The following is a 19,905-nucleotide window of genomic DNA, read 5'->3' as shown; positions in this document are numbered from 1 at the left end:
GTAACTCCATTGATTTCAGTGGAACTACACCAGTGTAAAAATGGTGTAAATAAGAGGAGATCGGCCCCTTGGAGTTCAGGTGAAGCTATTATTGTCAAAATGCTGCCAAACAGCAGGATTCCATAATGTGGCATTTATGCATGAAACCAATTTAAGCTAGATAGATTTCTTTGGAGACATGTTAAAACAATAACACCGCAAAGTTAGAGAGAAATATATTGGTTGCCATAAGGAGTATTTTAGTAGGATCTTAGTAGTCTGACATCAAATGTCAACTTGACATAACACCCTACCTTTTCTCTGATAGGTGCAAGTGTAACCTTCATGCCACTGGCTGTAAAGAAGAAAACAAAAAATTGTTTTGTGAATGTGAGCACAATACTACGGGCCCAGACTGCGGGAAATGCAAGAAGAATTATCAGGGTCGACCTTGGAGTCCTGGCTCATATCTGCCTATTCCTAAGGGCACAGCAAATATCTGTGAGTAGTTTTGTACAACAAGGCACTATACATCAATATAATTATAATTCTGGTCCATATATTGATTGTGAGGGGAGAAAAATAGTGCTAGCCAAAGTTTGTCATTTATTTGGGATCCAAATGTGAAACAAATCGATGTCTATAATTTGATGGAAAGATAAAAATATTTAATTGCAAGTCTGGATTAAACTCTGCCCTCATATGCACGTAAACAACTCTGCATGAGAACGGTGTGTTTGCGTTCCAGGGCAGAACTTGGCCCCCTACAATAAAACTTAAGTGCTATCGGGGTGGCGGAAGCACCCTAAAAGTGGGGGGCACTGGCGCCCGAACCATGGTCCCCATCAACTGAGGCCCTGTGCCCTGCTCATTCTTCTCCACAAGACCCTGCCCCCCCACTCACTCTTCTCCCCCTACTACCTCCCTCACTCTCCCCCGCCACACTATCTCCCTCATGGCCAGTAAAAAGTGGGGGGGCATGGCCTTCTGGTCCCTCCCTGTACCACACTGCGGATCTTTGTTGCATGTTCTCCACTATGTTTCCACGCATGAAATTTTCATTAGAGATCATGTGAAGGGTAGGAGATCCACAGTGCAAACTGGAGAAAATTTTTCCCTAAATATGTAGAAAATAATTGAAATGTCAGGGTTGGAGATTTTGGATTGTTGTTGTGTTGTGAATGGGGCAGATGTTTTCATAAATAAATTTCTTCAAAAATTTTGATGCAAACATGGATACGATAAGATAAGTATGCCATAGTATGGTGCAATTTGAAGGTCACAACTTTATTGAAAATCCTTAACCAATGAGGACCACTCCCCAAACTACCCAACAGGACTGTATCAGTGCAGATTCCAGCCGGGAACCAATGTCCCCGCTACTACAATCCTGGATGGCATGAGGGCAATAACGCTTTACATGAATCCCTGCCCAGGGATTCGGGGTGGAAGCCAAAGCCGCAGACTATTCTCCTCCTTCACATAGGAAGTAAGAGAGATGAGATAAGGGGAACATTATACATTGTGTGAGACATGGTGGAAGCATACCCACTTATGGTGCATCATTGTGCTCTTGGCCCATGGGTTATAGGGACCTCACATTGGACCCACTTCCTCCACCCAGCAGTGAGGGGGGGAAGGGCTGGGTATTCCCATTGCCTACAGACCCATAAAAATGCACCCTGGCTCGTGAGGTCAGCCTTTTTTTAAGGTTAAACTTCAGACCAAGTCTTTGTGACCTTGGTGGGTATAATAATAGGTTTTAAACACTGTGAAGGAAAATTTCAGATTTTGAGCTATATTCTCTGCTTTGATCCAGATTCATTTATACACATGCAACCTCTTTGATTTGTGTGGGATTGCCAGGATATAGGCAGTGAAGGCAGAATGTGACCAGTTGTGTCTGTATATTTCTAGCTCAACACTAGCATAATTGCCAGTGTAAGATGCTTAACCACCATTACAATACAACTTTATAGGCCATCTACTCCTATTTGCTTGATGTTATTGAGAGTCATGTGCACAGACTGTAGACAGGATATGGAGAAAAGGGGCATGAAAACAAAAATACAGGCATCTATTCTCCTATTTATGCATTCTGGAAATATACAATAATTCAGTTTCCTCTAATTCAAGTTATGCACCTAAATCCCTATGAGGAAAAGAAATAAACAAAATCATCAAACCTTTTGGACATCACTTACTAGCTGCTTTAGAAAAAAGGCTGGCATTTCGCCCCGATTAAAAGCAAAAGGCTGGTTTTAGAATATAACCATTCACTGAAAAATTATTTAGAAGAAATAGAGTTATGTACTGCAGTTGAATGAAAAGTTTAAAAATCAGCAGCAATGTGCAATGCTTCAAATGTTATCTAACACTTCAAAACAGCAGCAGGGAGGAATCAAAACTCAAAAATGAATATCACAGGAAGCAGGACCTTATCAAGTTAAACCTGAGAGTAATAGACCAAGTAACAAACCATGAAGTGTGAGGCATGAAATTATGAAAAATTCTTACCAGGTAGAAAAAATGAACCTTCAAAAAGAAAAGGGGAGGGGTACTTTGTAAGAGTATTCTCATTTTTCCATGTTGTAGAAAAAGTGATTGTCTAACTATGTCCAGAAAAATTTTGAGAGCCACTGTTTTTGATCACACGCTCTCTACAGGCTTCATTCAGCATCCCAACTCCAAAATAAACTTGCTGTGCTTGAGTCTAGGGGTAAAATACATCGGTGTGTGAAATCAATGTTCCCTCTACCTCCATATTTGCTGTGCCGTTTATGTAATCGTACGTCAACTGAGCATGTGCCAGCAAAACAATGGCATTGTCACTTGGTATAGATTACTGACTGGCGCTGGTTGGAGAAACTTTAATGGAATCATATTCCATCAGAATGTGCAGTTACATCAAAATGTTTCTTGAAATTGGGTCAAATTTCCCCCAATTTTATTTGGGGAAAAAAAAAAAGTCCCAAAATTCCAACAGAAACAGGTGTCAAAAAATCCTGTGCTGACATTTTCTGAACAAAACATTTGCATCTTTTGTTTTGATTTTTTTTATTTTGAATTATTAGTATATAATACAAAATTTAAAAGTTAAAATTGAAATGAAATGTTTTGAAGGGCTAGAAATGAAAAAAATGGAATTTTCCTTCGAAGAGAATTTCAATTTTTTTTAATCTTTGCTCCAATTTGGAACAAATGCAAAGTTGAAAATCTCTAAATCCATCATGAAATAAAACTTCTGTCCTTCACTTAGCTCTACTGCTGAAACCATCACAGCCAGCTTTTGTTCATGAAACTTAATAGATCAGTCTACCATAATCTGAACTTTGGGATAATCCTGTTTTCTATGTTCTTAATTATCATCAACTGGGTTTTTTTCTTGACTGTGCAAAATATTTCCCCTCTTTGCTTTTGTTCCTTGTGAAAGGGCATTGGTTAGTCCATCACTTACTGGAATGACTGATAACTCTGTATTTACTGCTGCTTAACATTTCGAGTTCCATCCTGTTTACTCTTTTGTGTCTCCTGATGCTGTCACATGCCATAGTCAGTTTTGTTATGCAACATGTTTTGACACTCCAAGTGATCTTACCAGATTTCCCACGTGCCTGCTATAGAATAGCTTTTCTAGTCAGCAGCCACAAACGTCTGACAGCATTGGTCTTTTCTTTCTCCAATTGTTTAGGTTTTCTTTCACATTCAGGTGTTACCTACTTTGCTCAGTTGAATAATGGTATCTAAGACTATTTTGGGTCCTAGCCACCAAAATTTATCCCATCAGTGAATAAACTGCACCAAACAGTCTGGACACTTCAGAATTACACATCTCCCTACTTCTGCCAGTCCTTCTCCCAGGCCATAGTGTCACATGAAATGAGGGATTGATCAGGACAACATGGACCTAGGTTCCTTCCCAGGCAACAGCCAGCCATAAGCAGCTTGCTAAATTACATCTGCACTGGGACTCTCTCTGACAATAGGACCTGGATGTCAGCAATACTGCCTTAATCCTTCTCTGCCTCATAACTCTTTTTACTTGCAATGTGGCACAGCTGTCACAGAGAGGGGTTTTGGCAGAAGATATGACACTTGAGATAGTATGCTGATTTCTCATCCAAACTCATCTCATCTGGCACCCATTCCTATTAAAATGTGATGATATAGTGCCATTTTAATGGAGTGATATGAGTGAAAGGGGCCAAGAGTTTGTATATTAGCAGGATTCCTAGTCATGTCCCTAAATAGCTACCCATCTTGTTCATGCATGCCCACAATTAGAGCGAGACCCCATCCCTATTCCTTGTCAAAGCTAAATTAGCTTCACTGAAGTTAGTATCTGAGGTTGGCTCAAGTGACTGGAAGTAGCTTTCTAAAGAGATCCTACTTCGATCTGTAGGTTGGAAGAAGCCTTTGTGGTATGATACTGATATGAAGTATGGGAACCTGCTTGAAGAGCAGTGTTGTACAATGATGATAGATCCATGATAGGCAGGAAAGATGAGATAAGTGGGGTAAAATGTTACAAAATAGAAATGCTTCCTGTTATTCTCAGCATGTACAACTTACTGAACTTGGCTAGCTCATGAGGACTTAGAGCAGGTAGTAAGCCACAGAGAGAAGTTGGAAGACCTGATGGAGGGAAAAGAAAAGAAAATAAATTGCAGTGTATTTGAGCTGGGGCATTCAGGGAAAGAGAAATGTCAGGATAAACTGCAGTTGATAAACTGTCTTCCCTCATATTAGACATCAACTTTAGTGGTTAATAAAAGGTTCCAGATTCACACTTGAAAAACAATACACTGTAGGTAACATTTGCTATATTTTTTAAAAGTGTGACTTGCAAAATTATTCTAATGCACTGTTCCCTCTCCACTAAGCCTTTGCAGTTGTTTTTGATAGTTATAGTGACACCTACTGCTGGGAGATGGAATACTTCAGTTTCCCTGACTGACTTGAAACAAATCTGTTTACATAGGGTAAAATAAACTGCAGCACTAAACAGTCACTAAATTCTAGCATAAGAAAGCCAGGTAACTGTTGCACAAATTATTAAGAGTCCGAGAATGGATTGTGTTTTATTTGTGGCTTCCAAAAGTTCTTCATGCATTGTGCTTTCTTAGAAATAAAGTATGCCCAGGCATAAAGTATGCCTCTACACACCCAAAACTCCCATTAACCTCAGTAGGAGCTTCCTACATATAGAGACTGAAAGACTGGGCCTGAGAGACTGAATCATCAAGGGAAAAGGGCTTATGTTTTAAAACAGGGGCAGGCAAATTTTTTGGCCTGAGGGCCGCATCGGGTTTCACAAATTGTATGGAGGGCCGGTTAGGGGAGGGGGTCGTGGCCCGGCCCCCACCTCCTATCTGCCCCCCCACCCCCGGGACTCCTGCCCCATCCAACCCCCCCTATTCCCTGATGGCTCCATCCACACACACCCTCTCCCTGTCTGCCCCTGGACTCCCACCACCCCATCCAACCCCTCCTCTCATTCCTGACAGCCCCCCCGGACCCCTGCCCCCATTCAATTCCCTGTTCCCCCCTGACCCCTATCCACACTCCCACACCCTGACCACCACCCTGAACTCCCCTGCCCTCTATCCAACCCCCCCCCTTGCCCCCTTACTGCGCTGCCTGGAGCACCGGTGGCTGGCAGCGCTACAGCCGCGCCACACGGCTGGAGCCAGCCACACCGCTGCCGCCACGCAGCTCAGAGCACTGGGTCAGGACCGGCTCTGCAGCTGCGCTGCCCCAAGAGCTCACAGCCCCGCCGCCCAGAGTATTGCGCCGGCGGGGGAGCGAGCTGAGGCTGAGGGGGAGGGAGGACAGTGGGGCGAGCCTCCCGGACCAGGGCCGGATGGTCCTGCAGGCCATAGTTAGCCCACCTCTATTTTAAAATACTGATCAAATATTTTCTCATGCCTGTTCAAATGAAATAGAGACACATTTCTAGTGATATTCCTTGGAGGAGCATGAACACAAAATAAGTGATAATCTTCACATACACCATTCTCTTGCAGTGAATTAAAAAATTGTGACTTTCTAAAGCAAACAAATGCAGTTTTTACAGTAACAGGAGTTCTAGGGCTATTACAGGGAAACACATAAGCCAGGTTTCCTGAGAAACGTATGTTTTGCTGTGTGTAGTCCTCTGGCTCAATAGAAATTTGAAAACACATGATCATAACTAATCAGTCCCCTTGGAGGATTAGAAGAGGCAAGTTTCTTACAGCATCTCAGGATTTTCAATCACTAGGAAATTTAGAGCTTCTAAAATTGATGCTGAAGTTATGATGCTGTAATCATACCTCCACAGGGGATTTGAAAAAGGAAAAAAGACTCACTGCCAGGTCATGCTGCAGTACAGATATTCTAGCAAAGCATCAGATGTGGAACTTAACAGCCCTGAACTGACTCCTTGGTACAGGATCCAAATTTAATTCACCTCCAGGTGTTAAAACATGCACTGTGGAATGCTCCAATAACAGGAAAACATCCTTTTCAAGAAAGATTCTGATATAGTTAATAATCAGCAGTTACTATCAATCCATCTTTGAAAACAATTGTTTATTGGCTGATATATACTTTATACAAACCTGCAAAAGAATTCTAAAATTTATTTTCTGTGTGAGCATCTGATTTTATTAAATTTCTTTACTGTGTAGCTAAAAAAAGTTAAGTATAATTTTCCTTCGATAGGCAATAGAGAAAAATTTGAGATTTCATAAAAATCAGATGAGTGATAATTGGAGAAATCCAAGTTATAAGCCTTTAAAAGGAAAACTCCAGATATTTTCTATCAAATATTGTGTGTATATGTATATATATTTACAGTGAATTTGCTTCTAACAGGTCAAATCTAAAAATATAGATATTACTAGAGAGCTATCTGTGGCAGTACATGGTTCTGAGCTTTACTTATGGAGGTTGCTAATTTCCCTGTGATCAGATTAACTGACAGAGAGAATCTCTTTCCCATTGATTTCAGAGGGGAAAGCATTCAGATATGAACACTGTATTTAGTTAAATTTAAATGCATTTTAAAGCGGTGTATAGGAAAATGCAGTTTTGTTATAAATTAACTTGGTTTTGTTTACTTTTTATATTTAGATGAGGAGTGGGAGTTCTATATCAAGATAGATAATGGGTCTGATTCTCCATCACTCTACAGCCTATTTGCACCATTCCACTGGTGTAAAGGGGCCAGAATCCCCGTTAATCAGATCAACTAAACATTCTCCCAGTGACACAGAAGCTTTAGGCCAGACTCTCCCCAGAAGCCCTGCCATGGCAATGTGGTTGTCTCTCCACTCCAGTTATTCCTGGATGCCAGAATGGCCCGTTAGTGCCACAGACAGGTGCATAGCAGAGCAGCCATAAGGTGCAAACTCCTACATGACCCCAGGATCAGCCAAAAAAAAAAAAAAAAAAGATACCTTAAACTTTCCTTTTGCTCATCACCTTAAGTGCTTGCAGCAAGCACAGCTCAACCAGAAAATCAAGTCTAATATATGCCTCCAGAACTCCTGACAATTGATGTTACCATAAAGCAGGGGTTCTCAAACTCCACTGCACTGCGACTCTCTTCTGAAAACAAAAATTACTACAGGAGCCCAGTGCACTGTGTTACTCTGAAACAGTTAATATTTTAAATAAAAAAATGCACTACAAAAAAGTAGCCACTAAATATTTAAATTCACAAGACAATCTTTATATCCAGCAGTAAAAAATAAATATGTACCTCAGGGGACGGGTATGCTTGTATTGATGAACACAAATCCTCGAAGGGGGCTGTGTGTGGCTGAGATAAAGACAGAGGTCATCTTCAACAGTGAGGCAGACCCTGTATTTGTTTTTCAGTAAGGTCAGTGCTAAAAAGCCAGCTACACTCAGGTAGGTGGACGAAAATGGCCTAAGCGCTTTCAGTGCTGCAAATGACAGCTCTGGATATTCTTCTCACACAAAAATCCAGTAGTTAGCAAGAGGTTGTTCGGAAATCCCAGCATCAATGTCTCATCACAGGAAAGGTCCATTAACATTTCTTTCACTGTAAGGGTACATCTACACTACAGCGGGGAGTCGATTTAAGATACGCAAATTCAGCTACGTGAATAGCGTAGCTGAATTCGATGTATTACAGCCGACTTACCCCGTTGTGAGGACGGCGGCAAAATCGACTTCTGCCGCTTTTTGTCGGCGGCGCTTACTACCACCTCCGCTGGTGGAGTTAGAGCGCCGATTCGGGGATCGATTGTCGCGTCCCGATGGGACGCGATAAATCGATCCCCGAGAGGTTGATTTCTACCCGCCGATTCAGGCGGGTAGTATAGACCAGGCCTAAGTGACATAACAGCACTTCTACATTAAAGGGATTTCTAATCCACACCTCTGTTTTCTGATCCTTTTCAGGGAAGTACTCCTGAAACTGTAGTTTAAGGCTTTCCAGGTGGCTGATGATAATGGGTTGCAAGTCATGCTTTGGCAAGGCATTTTCATCCAAAAAGTCATCCAGTAAAAAAACCCTTCAAAATTGCCAGTATCCACACACATACCATAAGGAAAGTTTCTTGCTCCAGCTTTCAATTTTGTCAGAGAGAGAAGTGAGGTATTGAACTCATTTAGGCATTCAAAAATGTCTGCCAGGTAAGCCAGCAAAGCAAGCCACTTAGTATCTGCAAACTTTTCAGCCAGCAGGGAATCTTCATCTGAACTCAAACAAACATTTGAAAAACATTTTCAAACAAACAAACAAACATTTCCCCGAGACAGCCACCAAACTTTTCTGTGATGAAGTAACTGATGGTGCTCAACTCCCATCTCACCACACAAAGCTCCAAACAGATATACACTTGTTGAGCTGCTCTTGATTAAGTTGACTGTGCGAACAGCTTCATCATGAACTTGTTTTAGAACAGTTGGCTTTTTTTTGTTGTTGTTGCAACTAGGGCTTGCCTGTGTATAAACGGTGCATCCAAACTGCTTGCGGTGCAACAGCCTGCACTCGGGTGACTGGCCCACTGTTTTTTCCAGTTATTGCAGAAATACTGTCACTGCCAATTCCTACACAGCACTGCCATTCCAAGCCAGAACCAGAAACAAAAGCATCGAAAAGTGCAAAGAGCTGTTCCCTTGTAGCACACTGTAGTAATGGCCGGCAGAACAGAAATTCCTCTTGGAGTTTTTCATCGTTCTCAAATTTTACATATGTCAGCACCTGAACAGTCCCCGACACATCTGTTGTTTCATCAAGTTGAATGGGAAAAAAAGAACTTTGCTTGATTTTGGCAATCACTTGTTTAGTCACATCATTTGCCATACTGTGAATACACCTGGCAATAGTGTCATTAAGACAGGGGAATTGAATCAAGTTGAGTCGCAGCACCTTGCCCCAATATAATCAAATCATTCCTTGGCACATGGCAGAAAACAAGCTTCTTCAGTAGAGTGTGGTTTCCCAGTTTTACCTATCCAGTATGACACAGCAGAAGATGCCTCAAGGGCTCTCTCATTTGTTGTAGCTCCCAAACTCAGTACTCTCTTCTGGCCCTGTAGCTCTCTCAGCTTTTGCTGAAGAAAAAAAGAAATCAAGTAGTTTTGTTTGAATAAAACTGCACCATGTCTCCAAATGGGTGCCACATTTTAGATGGTTTTAAGCTCTCCTTTGCCAGAACTTCACCATACACCAGACACTGTGACCATGGCTCCCCCTCAAAATCAGCCCAGTAAATCCCTATTCCAAATACTTCTAATTGTATTTTTGGTTTCCTGGTATTTTACTGCTGCTTAGATCCTCATTGTGAGCTCTTCTTTTGCTGCAAGTGGCAACTGACTCCCATTCATTGCCTCCCTTTCCTCCACCTTTCTTCAGAAAACAGTCCCTTGCTAAAATTATTTCTACAGCAACTTTTCAAACTGGCTTTAACTACAACACGTGTTGATTCCTTGCTAGGTGCTGAGTAGAGTAAGTGATGCACAGAGCTGGGGTTAAGAGGTGGGAAGCAGGGCAACTACCTGTGGCCCCATGCCACAGGGTGCGCAAAGCTAAGTTGCTCAGGCTTGAAGCCCTGCTGTGGAGGAGCTTGGGCTCTGGCTGTCAGCCTTGCCATGTGCAGAGCTGAAATTTGTGGTATGAAACTCAGTGGGGCAGGTGCCCCCCACCCTCCCTAAAAGCCCCCCACCCCGTGGCTTCAGTCTGAACCCCATGATTGCAGGACTCAGGGTGGGGCTTTCTGCCCTGGCTCCTTGCCAGTCTAACGCTGGCCCTGACGACCCCCTTAAAACAGGGTAGCAACCCGCTTTGGGGTTGCAACCCACCCTTTGAGAACTGCTGCTATAAAGCGTTTTCCTGTTATGTGCACAATTTATTTTTCCGTCTCCTTCCAGGGCCAAACATATTTTAGGAGACAGAGAAAAGTACACTGTCACTCAGAGCTTCTCTTTCCTTATTGAGAAATCTGTATGGAAATAGCAAAAGAAGCTTCTCAAATAGGGAATGTGAAAACAAGCTAACAAGATTAATGCAAAGTCCTTCAGGCAAGCAGTTACCTTGTTTTCATTACTCCTCATTGTGAAGGAAATGTTCATTGTTATTTTTCATTGAGATTTTTGAGATACAGTAAAGGAAGAGAAGTACAAATAAATAAGAAAACCTCTCCCCACCTTGCAACTTGCCTTGGAGAGGAAGAGAAGGGGTGTGTGTGTGTGTGTGTGTGTGTGTGTGTGTGTGTGTGTGTGTGTGTACACATAAAAGGAAATATTAAAATACCATTTCACAGGGGAGCTGTGAGAATATTACCTGCCTTTTTATCTGTACAAGTCCCATCTGTGTATAAAGAAAATAAAACATGTTAATTAAAAACATGACTAAACTGCCACACAGAAATGTTACTAAAGCTCATCTAAAAATAATGTTCAAAGTTGAGTTCCTTTTCTATTTAAAACAATGGGAAAGAGAGTCTATCATTGTTAATCTGTTTCCAAGAAAAGATGGCAGCAGTGGAATGAGAGGTTTTTTATTTCTATAAATATAATTTTAATTTTCTCTTTAAAAATATCAGTGTTGTAGTCTATGATACTAATTATATGATTCTGAAATTTTGAAAGATTGCTGGAGTTTCCCTTTAAACATCAGTTTATTTTCAGGAGGAGTAAAATACATTATTTTATAAATAGTGTTTGCATATGGAGCCCAGTCCTGAAAATTGCTGAGAGCCTTCTATAAGGTGATACTCTGCACCTCGCATGACTGAGCACATAGAGTTTCCAAACAGAATATAAGACTTTTAGGGCACAATTCTCACAAGTGCCCAAAAAGCACCATCTGTAATTGAGGTGGGGAGTCACAAAGAAGCAATTTATGATTCCCTGACTCTGGAGCTAGTAGTGCTACATGGCCCCAATCATGATGTAATTTAGAGCTGCCTCAATATGTACTCCTTTTCCTCCCAGCCATGCTCCTAAACCAGATTGCCGTGGAGAATGTACAGGCAGGCCTCAACTTTATGATGTGCTACTTAAGACGAACACCACTTACAACATTTCTGAATTGACATACTGATTCGACTTACGACCATTGGCTTCGATGCTCAGTCCCAATAGTGTGTATTGCAGTTCCAAGTTACAATGTTTCGACTTACTACGCAATTTTCAGGAACCAATTGTGTCGTAAATCCAAGGACTGCCTATATTCGGTTGTGTATTCTACATCCCCAGTGATGCTGCCACCCTGGCAGAATTCCCAGCAGACTTGAGAAGCCCAAGGCTCTACTGGTGCAAAGAATCTGACAGAGCCTAGGATATAGCCATAATGCAGAGTAGGTTACTACCTAATATATGATAATGAAAATAATTATAATAAAATAAGCCTGATTCTGCAACCCTAGTCTACACTGAGTAATGCATACTCCTGCAAGTCATTCCCTTGAGTAAAGGTTGCAGAATCCATCCCATAGTTTCTCTGCATTAAGAATTTCAGGAAGGAATTTAAAAGGATAGTAGATGCTAATGGAGAAATAGATTTCTACACTATAATACCATGCCATCAAAAGTCAATAAAACTTATAAAAGGCAAACTATTTAACTGAGATGATTCAAGTAGCAGGGATTTAAATACTGATCTGCAGTTTGTGACTTTAGCCTATGGTCCTGTAAATAGTCTCATAGACATGTTTCACTTAAGCTAAGGAGAACTATATTGCAAGGAGTATTGCACATCCACATTTTCTACAAAGTCCAGTCACACTCTAGAGTGGTTCTCCCACATTATTTCAACTTGAGAATTGAAGTGAGAGCAGAAAAATCAGTGAGGGGCATGATCAATATGAGTGACCTAATGTGTTGTATTATTTTGCTCAATTAAATTTCTATTACATAGCTTAATCCAGACAACTGACAGGTAAAAGAGGAACAAAAATGATAGCTAGATAAAGTTAATCTAATAAAGAACCAAATGATTTTCAGCAGTCAACTGAAGCAGCTAATAATGCATCTAGACCTGTATTAAAATAGTTTCCTAGATATACCTGATACATCATGGCCTGTATTTATTGTCCAGAACAGAAACCTAATAACTGTTTAGTATGAGTACAGAATTGTTCTGAACAACTGCATGAAGTTATGAGAGCAGAAAAAAGCTGAATGTCTCAGAAATACTCCAAATGTCATTTTTGAACACAACAAATACCTTCCAAAATTCCCTGCAATCTCATATTAAAGAACCCAAAGCCTCTACAATTAGAAATAGAAGGCTTGCATGATGTATGTGCAAGTGCTTGATTCTAGCTGTTAATTGATACAGTATTCTGAAGTTTATGGAAGTATGAGAAAAGAAGTTCCAAATATTTGATGTAATGCTGTAGCCTTTTAGACACCTACAGTAAACCACTAACTGTGCCCTTTTTGCTCTCTTTTTCTACAGGTATTCCCAGTATTTCCAGTATTGGTAGTAAGTAATAAAAAGCAAATCTAGACTAGCTTTGCTATCTTATTCAGCTTCTTAGCTCTATTTTCCCAACATCCATTTCTGTTGTAGATAATGTTTCACTGAAATGTGCTTTACGGTAAGGGGACTATATTATTGACTTTGCCATGCTGCATTTACATGTAACTGCATTATGTGATCAAAGAGAATATGATATGTAGCTCATGACAGTACATCTGTCTGAAAACACAGCTTCTTGATCAGCAAATAAAAGCGTTAGCATTACAAATTGGAACATCAGGATGGCATTGGGTAGAAAAATATTATCAAGTACATTTTCTAAAACATCAAACTTTATTAATACCCAAGAAGAGTAGAGCCCTTAGAGCTATATATACAAATAGACAAATATAAGGGGAAATGGAAGAATGCACTAAAATGTATTTCTTTTTGTTTTTAATCTAGTGAATGTAATGTATCAATCGGAGTCTTTCAATTGATTCATAGATTCCAAAGCCAGACAGGGACAATGGTGATCATTTAACGTGACCTTGTATAACACAGGCCATAGAGCTAAACTAGAGAATATCTTTTAATTGACATCAGTGGACTCTAGCTCAGGCCTTGAACAGAATAAATAGGTTCTTTGTTGAGATTCATTTTATTGTATAAAATGAAAACATTTAAAACAGCTAATAAAATACAAAATTGCCTTTTTAAAAAAATCAGCTATTATAAATAAAAACAATGCAAAAAAATAAGAATATGGTCTTTGAGTCAAACCATCCGACAGTTGTGAAGCGGGTATAGTCATGGAATGATAGCTAATTAGAAATAAAGCGCTGAAGCAGAAAAGGTATCATTCAGTAGCTGAGTGAAAGCCTCTGCTTTGCATAGGCTTTAGGCACAGATTTTGTGCTCTGCAGGTCTATCACAATTTTAGCAGTGTCAAAAAAAGATTTGCAATACCTGATATCTGGCTGAAAAGCAATATTCTAATAATTTGGATAAAGCAGCTGCCTTGCTTCTTATAAATGCGTGGTCAGGTCTTTCAATTTATAAATCAGTTCAGTTTACTTAAGCGCATGAACAGGCTTAGGCACTGATTTGTTAAGCACTAGACAGCATATTAAATGCCATCAAAACTAGCCTCTTTGTAAAGGGGAGTAGTGTTTCATGTCCATCTAGATGCCAGTTTAATCCTATCGCATCCAGTTTGCCACCTTAAATAGCAAAACAGCATCAACAACAACTTGCCAATGAAAGACTTCAGTTTTGAGAGTCTAATTTTTCTGCTTTAGTGTCTCCCTCGACATTTGCCTCACTGCAAATGCACAATGATGTGCTACTTTCACAACCTTGACAATTGCATTTGCACATGTATTTTGTATCCAAAAAAGGAACTAAATAAAAGGCAATAAAAAGAGATTATCAGACTATTATTATCTGGAATCCCACAATCATAAGTAACAGAAATGGATAAATGGCAAAATAGCTTTTTGGAGCTCAGTTGTGCTACTGTTTGTCAATACTGTGTTGCATGGACTACATCGCTGTGATTTTCACTTTACGCTCCATACAGCCTTCTTCACCACATTCACCATCTCTGAGCATCAGCAGATGTTGGCCTTTGAATACTTAATAGGGAAACTCAAATATTTTTTTAATCAATGGTGACCTGAAAGGATGCATTGTTGACCTCTTAATTCTGTGAACTTTTACAGTGAGGTGATTGGTGTCATTTACTTATTAAAATAGACAACATTCAGTTTAACATCCCTTAGGAAATACAGTAGTTACTGCAAGTCTGTGTATTATCTTAAATATATCTGGTATAGATGTCCTTTGAGATGAGGCAGGGTTCAACAAATTTTCCTACCCATGTGGAATGCATGAAGCATGAGCACCAATTTATGAGTACACAAAGATATGACTACATTGTTTGGCTTCTACCCACTACATTCCTCCTCCCCGACAGGGGTATTGAGTAGCTCGGGGGGAAAAGTGGCTGTTCATGGCACAATTTTCTAAAGGCCTTTCCTATATGATAGAAATAACAGAATTGTTGTTAAACAATGGAGAGCCCCTTGACTTCTTGATTCTACTCCACTATGTAACTATGATTTAACAGAATTACAATCAATACTTAAAAAACAAACATGATTAATTATTTGAGGCTGCTTTAATGGATTCTGCATGATTTCTTTTCTTTTTGTCTATGCTAATACAATATTTGTGTTCATAAGGGTAGATTTCTGTCCTCAGCTGGGGACAGGAAATTATTCTCAGGTGAGACCGTTTTTTGCCTGCTATGAAACAATAATCTGGTGTATTGGCTTTTGTATGCTTCAAGCTTTTCCCAGTTTAATACGGAAAAAATGAACACAAAACTGCCAACATACAAAAAAAAATGTCACTGCAACAGATGTTCATGTAACACCCATAAGACTTTTACGATCAAAGCATGCCCAAAGAAAAATCAACGATGTATATATTTATCTTTGTGTACATATATGTATAATACTGTGTTCTCTTTGATCTCAAAGCATCTCATATTAAAGCAGCATATCATTAAAGTTTAAACACAAAGAAAGAGTGGTCATTAAATAAACATCCTTTCTGATCATCTACACACACAAAAAAAATTAAACCAGAGCTTTCCCATTAAGGTCATTTGTACCTGCTGTTGTCTATCAATTGAGTAATAGGTTCTTTGATCATTTCCAGCATACTTGATTCCAGTGCTGGTCTTTACAGCATTTTTCAGCCGTAGCTGGAAAAATATTGGTGAGATTGTTAGCAATTTATGAATCCCAAAACCATTTCATAATTATGTAGGCTTTTATGATCAGTTATGCCTTCATCCAAATTTGTAAATATTATACAAAAAGTTACTCTGACTTACTTTCAACAATAATTGTATGTAGGCAAATATATTAAAATGTATTTTATTGTGACCAAATAGCAAAGTCATTAGCTTGTACCTGTATGCCTGACTTTAAAAAACTTTAATCTTCTATCAGATAACTTCTATCCTTATTCCTGTGGAGCATAATTTCACTAATTATGCTAAACAGTTTGTTATAAAGAGTATAATTAGACATGGGATAGGATTGACATGATGTGCAAATAGCTTTGTGTGGGTGATTATCACCTCTGAAGCCTGCTGGTGGCAGATGAGTCAGAGTTTAGCGACAGACCATATATTGAAATGCAAGATGCAATCAAGATAATCAAATGGCATTTTATGTTTTGTTTTGAGTTTGTTTTTTGTTTTTCTAATTGCCAATTTCAAATAAACAGAAATCTCTCTTAGAATGATAACCAATTCAAGACACACAAGTAAAAAGATTGTATTGGCATGACTTTCATGCATTGCTTCCATAACCTTAAAATATCAGCTGGGTGGTTTTCAGGCTTGGCAACAGTGTCAGGATGAACACTTTTTTTTAAGTGGTCTCAGATATGCTTATACGAATTTGCATGTTACCCAAGGTTTTTGCTAACAAACAGTTGAGTTCCAGTTCTCTCATTATTTACATCACTGTAAATATTATGGTCCTGATATCATGCACCACTGAAGTCAGTAGGAAGTTTTGTCATTAACTTTAGGGGTTGCACGATTGAGCCCTTTTTGTAGAGCCAAGTTCTAGTCCTGAATAGACACATGCAATCTCCATTAACTTAAAGTAGGAGATTCAACGTGCATAATGAAGTGCAGAATTTGGCCCTTGCTTATTAATCTCTATTATTATTTGAGTTGATCTATTAGTGCATAAAGAAAAAGTTTCTCCCAGAAATCCATCACCCTGACAAGAGACTTCTCAAATGTTTTTCTCCTTGAAGACATTTGAAACTGGCTTGATATTATACAGATGTTGGTTTTGACACAGCAACAACATATTCTGATTTAGGTTTTGTTTGATACAAATGTGAATTGTGAATAAAATAACAAGGTTAATCATCTTCTTAGCCAAGCATTATTATTAATCATCATAGTCATAACATCAAAGGAAGCTACAGTATTTGTCCCCACACTCCCTCTGCCTTTGCTTTAATACTTCTAAATCCCAAAAATAAGTTTAATTTTAATTGCTCTTTAACTAATTAGGTTTTCTAGAATATAAAAAATTAATTGTGCAAGTAGAGCATTAATTTGAACTCCAGATCTGGAGGAAAACCTTAATGTCCCATATGAAAAGAGTTTGGGAGTCTTTTATACCATTTCTTCAGTAAGTCTCATCACAAATCTATTTCACATTTGTACAACCTACAGCACTTCCTGAAATTGAATGAGCAAGGGAACTTAACAACTACTTAACCCTGGAAGAGAAAATTCCCATGTGGGGTGACAGTAGTTTAGGAGAATGTATTTGCTGCAACATTGTGAAAGGTAAACTACAAAAGTTTTATTGGGGCACAAAAAAATTTTTTTTTTCACCAGATCCACCAACATCACACATCTGAAGAGCCTGGCTTTAGCCATCAGTAGACACAGCCAATGGCACTTCAATATTTTTCACATTCACCATTTTTGAAGGTGCAATCTTTATCACCTCCAGCTAATTTCAAAGTTACCATGTCAGAAAGATTCTTTTTGCAGCGCTATTTTAACTGCCTACACTATAGGAACTGCACTGCTGTCTTCAGTTTAATTGTTAATGAGGTAAAAGCAATCAAATGATGAGACACTGGAGAAAGTATGAGAATGTCAGCAAGCATTTAATCTGTGCAGTGCTGGCTGTTCTTATTGCAAAGCCACAGAAAAATGTATAGCTAAGATGACTAAAAGAATATGAAATTTTTCTCTACCACTCTTTCCCCACCTCCACCTCTTCCTCCTCCTTCCTAACAATATTCAGTGAATTCCATAGAGTATAGAAGACTGAACTCTCCAAATCAGCTCTCTGACTTTTAATCAGATCCTGATTACAGAGCGAGCGAGAGAGATCTTCTGCACCACAGTCTGATACACCAGGTCTTCAACACTTAACAGCCAATTTCACCAGTTCTGTAATAGACCAAAATAATCTACTCCATAGGAAAAGATTCAGCACTCTCCTCCTCCATGAAGTATTTAGCTCTACTATGTATTCTTATTACTACTTTCCTTTAGATAACTAGAAAATGCCATCAAGCCTGTTGAGTTTGAAGAGACCCAGACAGTCTGCTGGTTAGAAACAGTGGATTTTTTCTGATTTATGAAAACTTTCCACCACAGGCTCATCGGGGCCCATTGAAACCACTTCTGCAGAAGAGTGCTCTCCTTCTGTGAGAGAATAGCTGGACACCCAAGCCACTAATTCAATTCAAATTCTTCCAACAATTGTAAAAGCTGTTAGGGCTGAGGAGCTTCCAGGCCAAATAAAACAACTCCATCTCCACTTTAATGCAGAATTTTCATCCGTCTAAGGAACAGGTATGAGATGCCCTACATTGCCCCAAAAAACCAGTCTAGCTAGCACTGGATTACATTTTTTTAATTTTAAATTTTTGAATTTCTAAAATGAAGGAGATTTAGACTAAATTTTGTAACATTTCTTCTTTTTTTGCTCAGTTTTATTCTATAGTATTCTATTAACCTTTGAGAAAAAGCTGATTTCATCCCTAAGGTAAGCTTATCCCATGAGGTAGGCATCACCCTAATAAGAAATACAATGAGGGGGAAATAGTGTTCTCCTTGTCATAGTTTACTCCCCGAGAGTGATAAAAATATCACCTGATCTAATTATACCCATTTATGCCAGCAATTCATATACAAATCTTCCACTGATTTAAATAGGAGTGACATATTGTTTCATTTATTAATTATTTGTATTACAGTAGCACTCAGAGGCTACAACTGAGAGCAGGCCCCTTTGTGCGAGGCACTCTACATACACACTATAAAGAGACATGCCTTTAACTGAACTTACAGTCTAAGAAGATAATAGCAGGGCCAAGCCTAAATGAAGCTTTACTTCAACTTGGAATGGTTTACATGAAATTGGATTGTGATTTTTTTAAGCCTTCATGCTTTTCCTACTTTTTAAATAAAAGTGGTTTAAAAGCTGAAGACTTTAAAACAAATTTTCCCCAATCACAAAATTCTAAATTTCTCAGACAGTTGTGTCACTGCTATTATGTACCAATCAAATGATCACTTGGTTATTCAAGTATCAGAGGGGTAGCCGTGTTAGTCTGAATCTGTAAAAAGCAACAGAGGGTCCTGTGGCACCTTTGAGACTAACAGAAGTACTGGGAGCATAAGCTTTCGTGACTTGCATCTGAAGAAGTGAGGTTCTTACCCACGAAACTTATGCTCCCAGTACTTCTGTTACTCTCAAAGGTGCCACAGGACCCTCTGTGGCTTGGTTATTCAAGTGGCCCCGGTCAACGTTCAGAGTGGACTAAACTCAAGACTACTTTTTATTAAATTATTTTTATTAATAATTGTAAGCAAATGCAATCTTTGTGTAATAGTAATAGCTTAGGAGACAAATACTCTGGTTAGGCAAAGAACATGCATAGCACATGGAGCAGTAATATCCTCTTCCACACACTCCATCAACAACGTTCCTCAACATTCCTCTGGAAGGACAGCACCTTGGATTGAGAGCACAGTTTAATCACCATGTCAACTCAGTGTTTGGCCACTTGAAACAGCCAGTAAGGGTGATGCTTAATTTCTGCTGACTGTGGCAGTGTCTTTTGTGTTCCAGTCCGTCCAGTTGGAATTGGGCTGAAACTACCAACTCGTTTCACATAAACCCTCCAAATTAAGACCATACTGTGCCAGTTGGTCCAAATTTTGATTTCCAATGGCCATTTGATACATATTCCCTCCGTTCCTTTAGCACTACAGATTGTTCTAACATTGTTATAAAAGAATCCAGTGAAAAGAAAAGCAATAGGGAAAGTTCCTATTGGCCTTTAAATTAGGGTTACCATACGTCCGGATTTCCCCGGACATGTCCGGCTTTTTGGTCCCCAAACCCCCGTCCGGGGGGAATTGCCAAAAA

General features: G+C 39.4%; 1 protein-coding gene across 4 annotated transcripts in view; it reads left to right on the top strand.

Moving 5' to 3' along the window:
- The window catches only part of NTNG1 (netrin G1), a 220,879-nt gene that overhangs the window by 138,460 nt on the left and 62,514 nt on the right, over window positions 1-19,905 (top strand). For all 4 annotated transcript variants that reach the window (XM_034778922.1, XM_034778919.1, XM_034778920.1 and 1 more), the window contains exons 4-5: window positions 308-480; window positions 12,902-12,928. In XM_034778922.1, the coding sequence (XP_034634813.1) occupies window positions 308-480; window positions 12,902-12,928 (200 nt within the window). The remainder of the gene's footprint in view (window positions 1-307; window positions 481-12,901; window positions 12,929-19,905) is intronic.

This window comes from Trachemys scripta, chromosome 8 (genome assembly GCF_013100865.1).
Source record: "Trachemys scripta elegans isolate TJP31775 chromosome 8, CAS_Tse_1.0, whole genome shotgun sequence".
NCBI classification, from domain to species: Eukaryota; Metazoa; Chordata; order Testudines; family Emydidae; genus Trachemys; species Trachemys scripta.
Note: the sequence above shows the minus strand (reverse complement) of the source record. Positions and strands in the feature narration are given on the sequence as shown.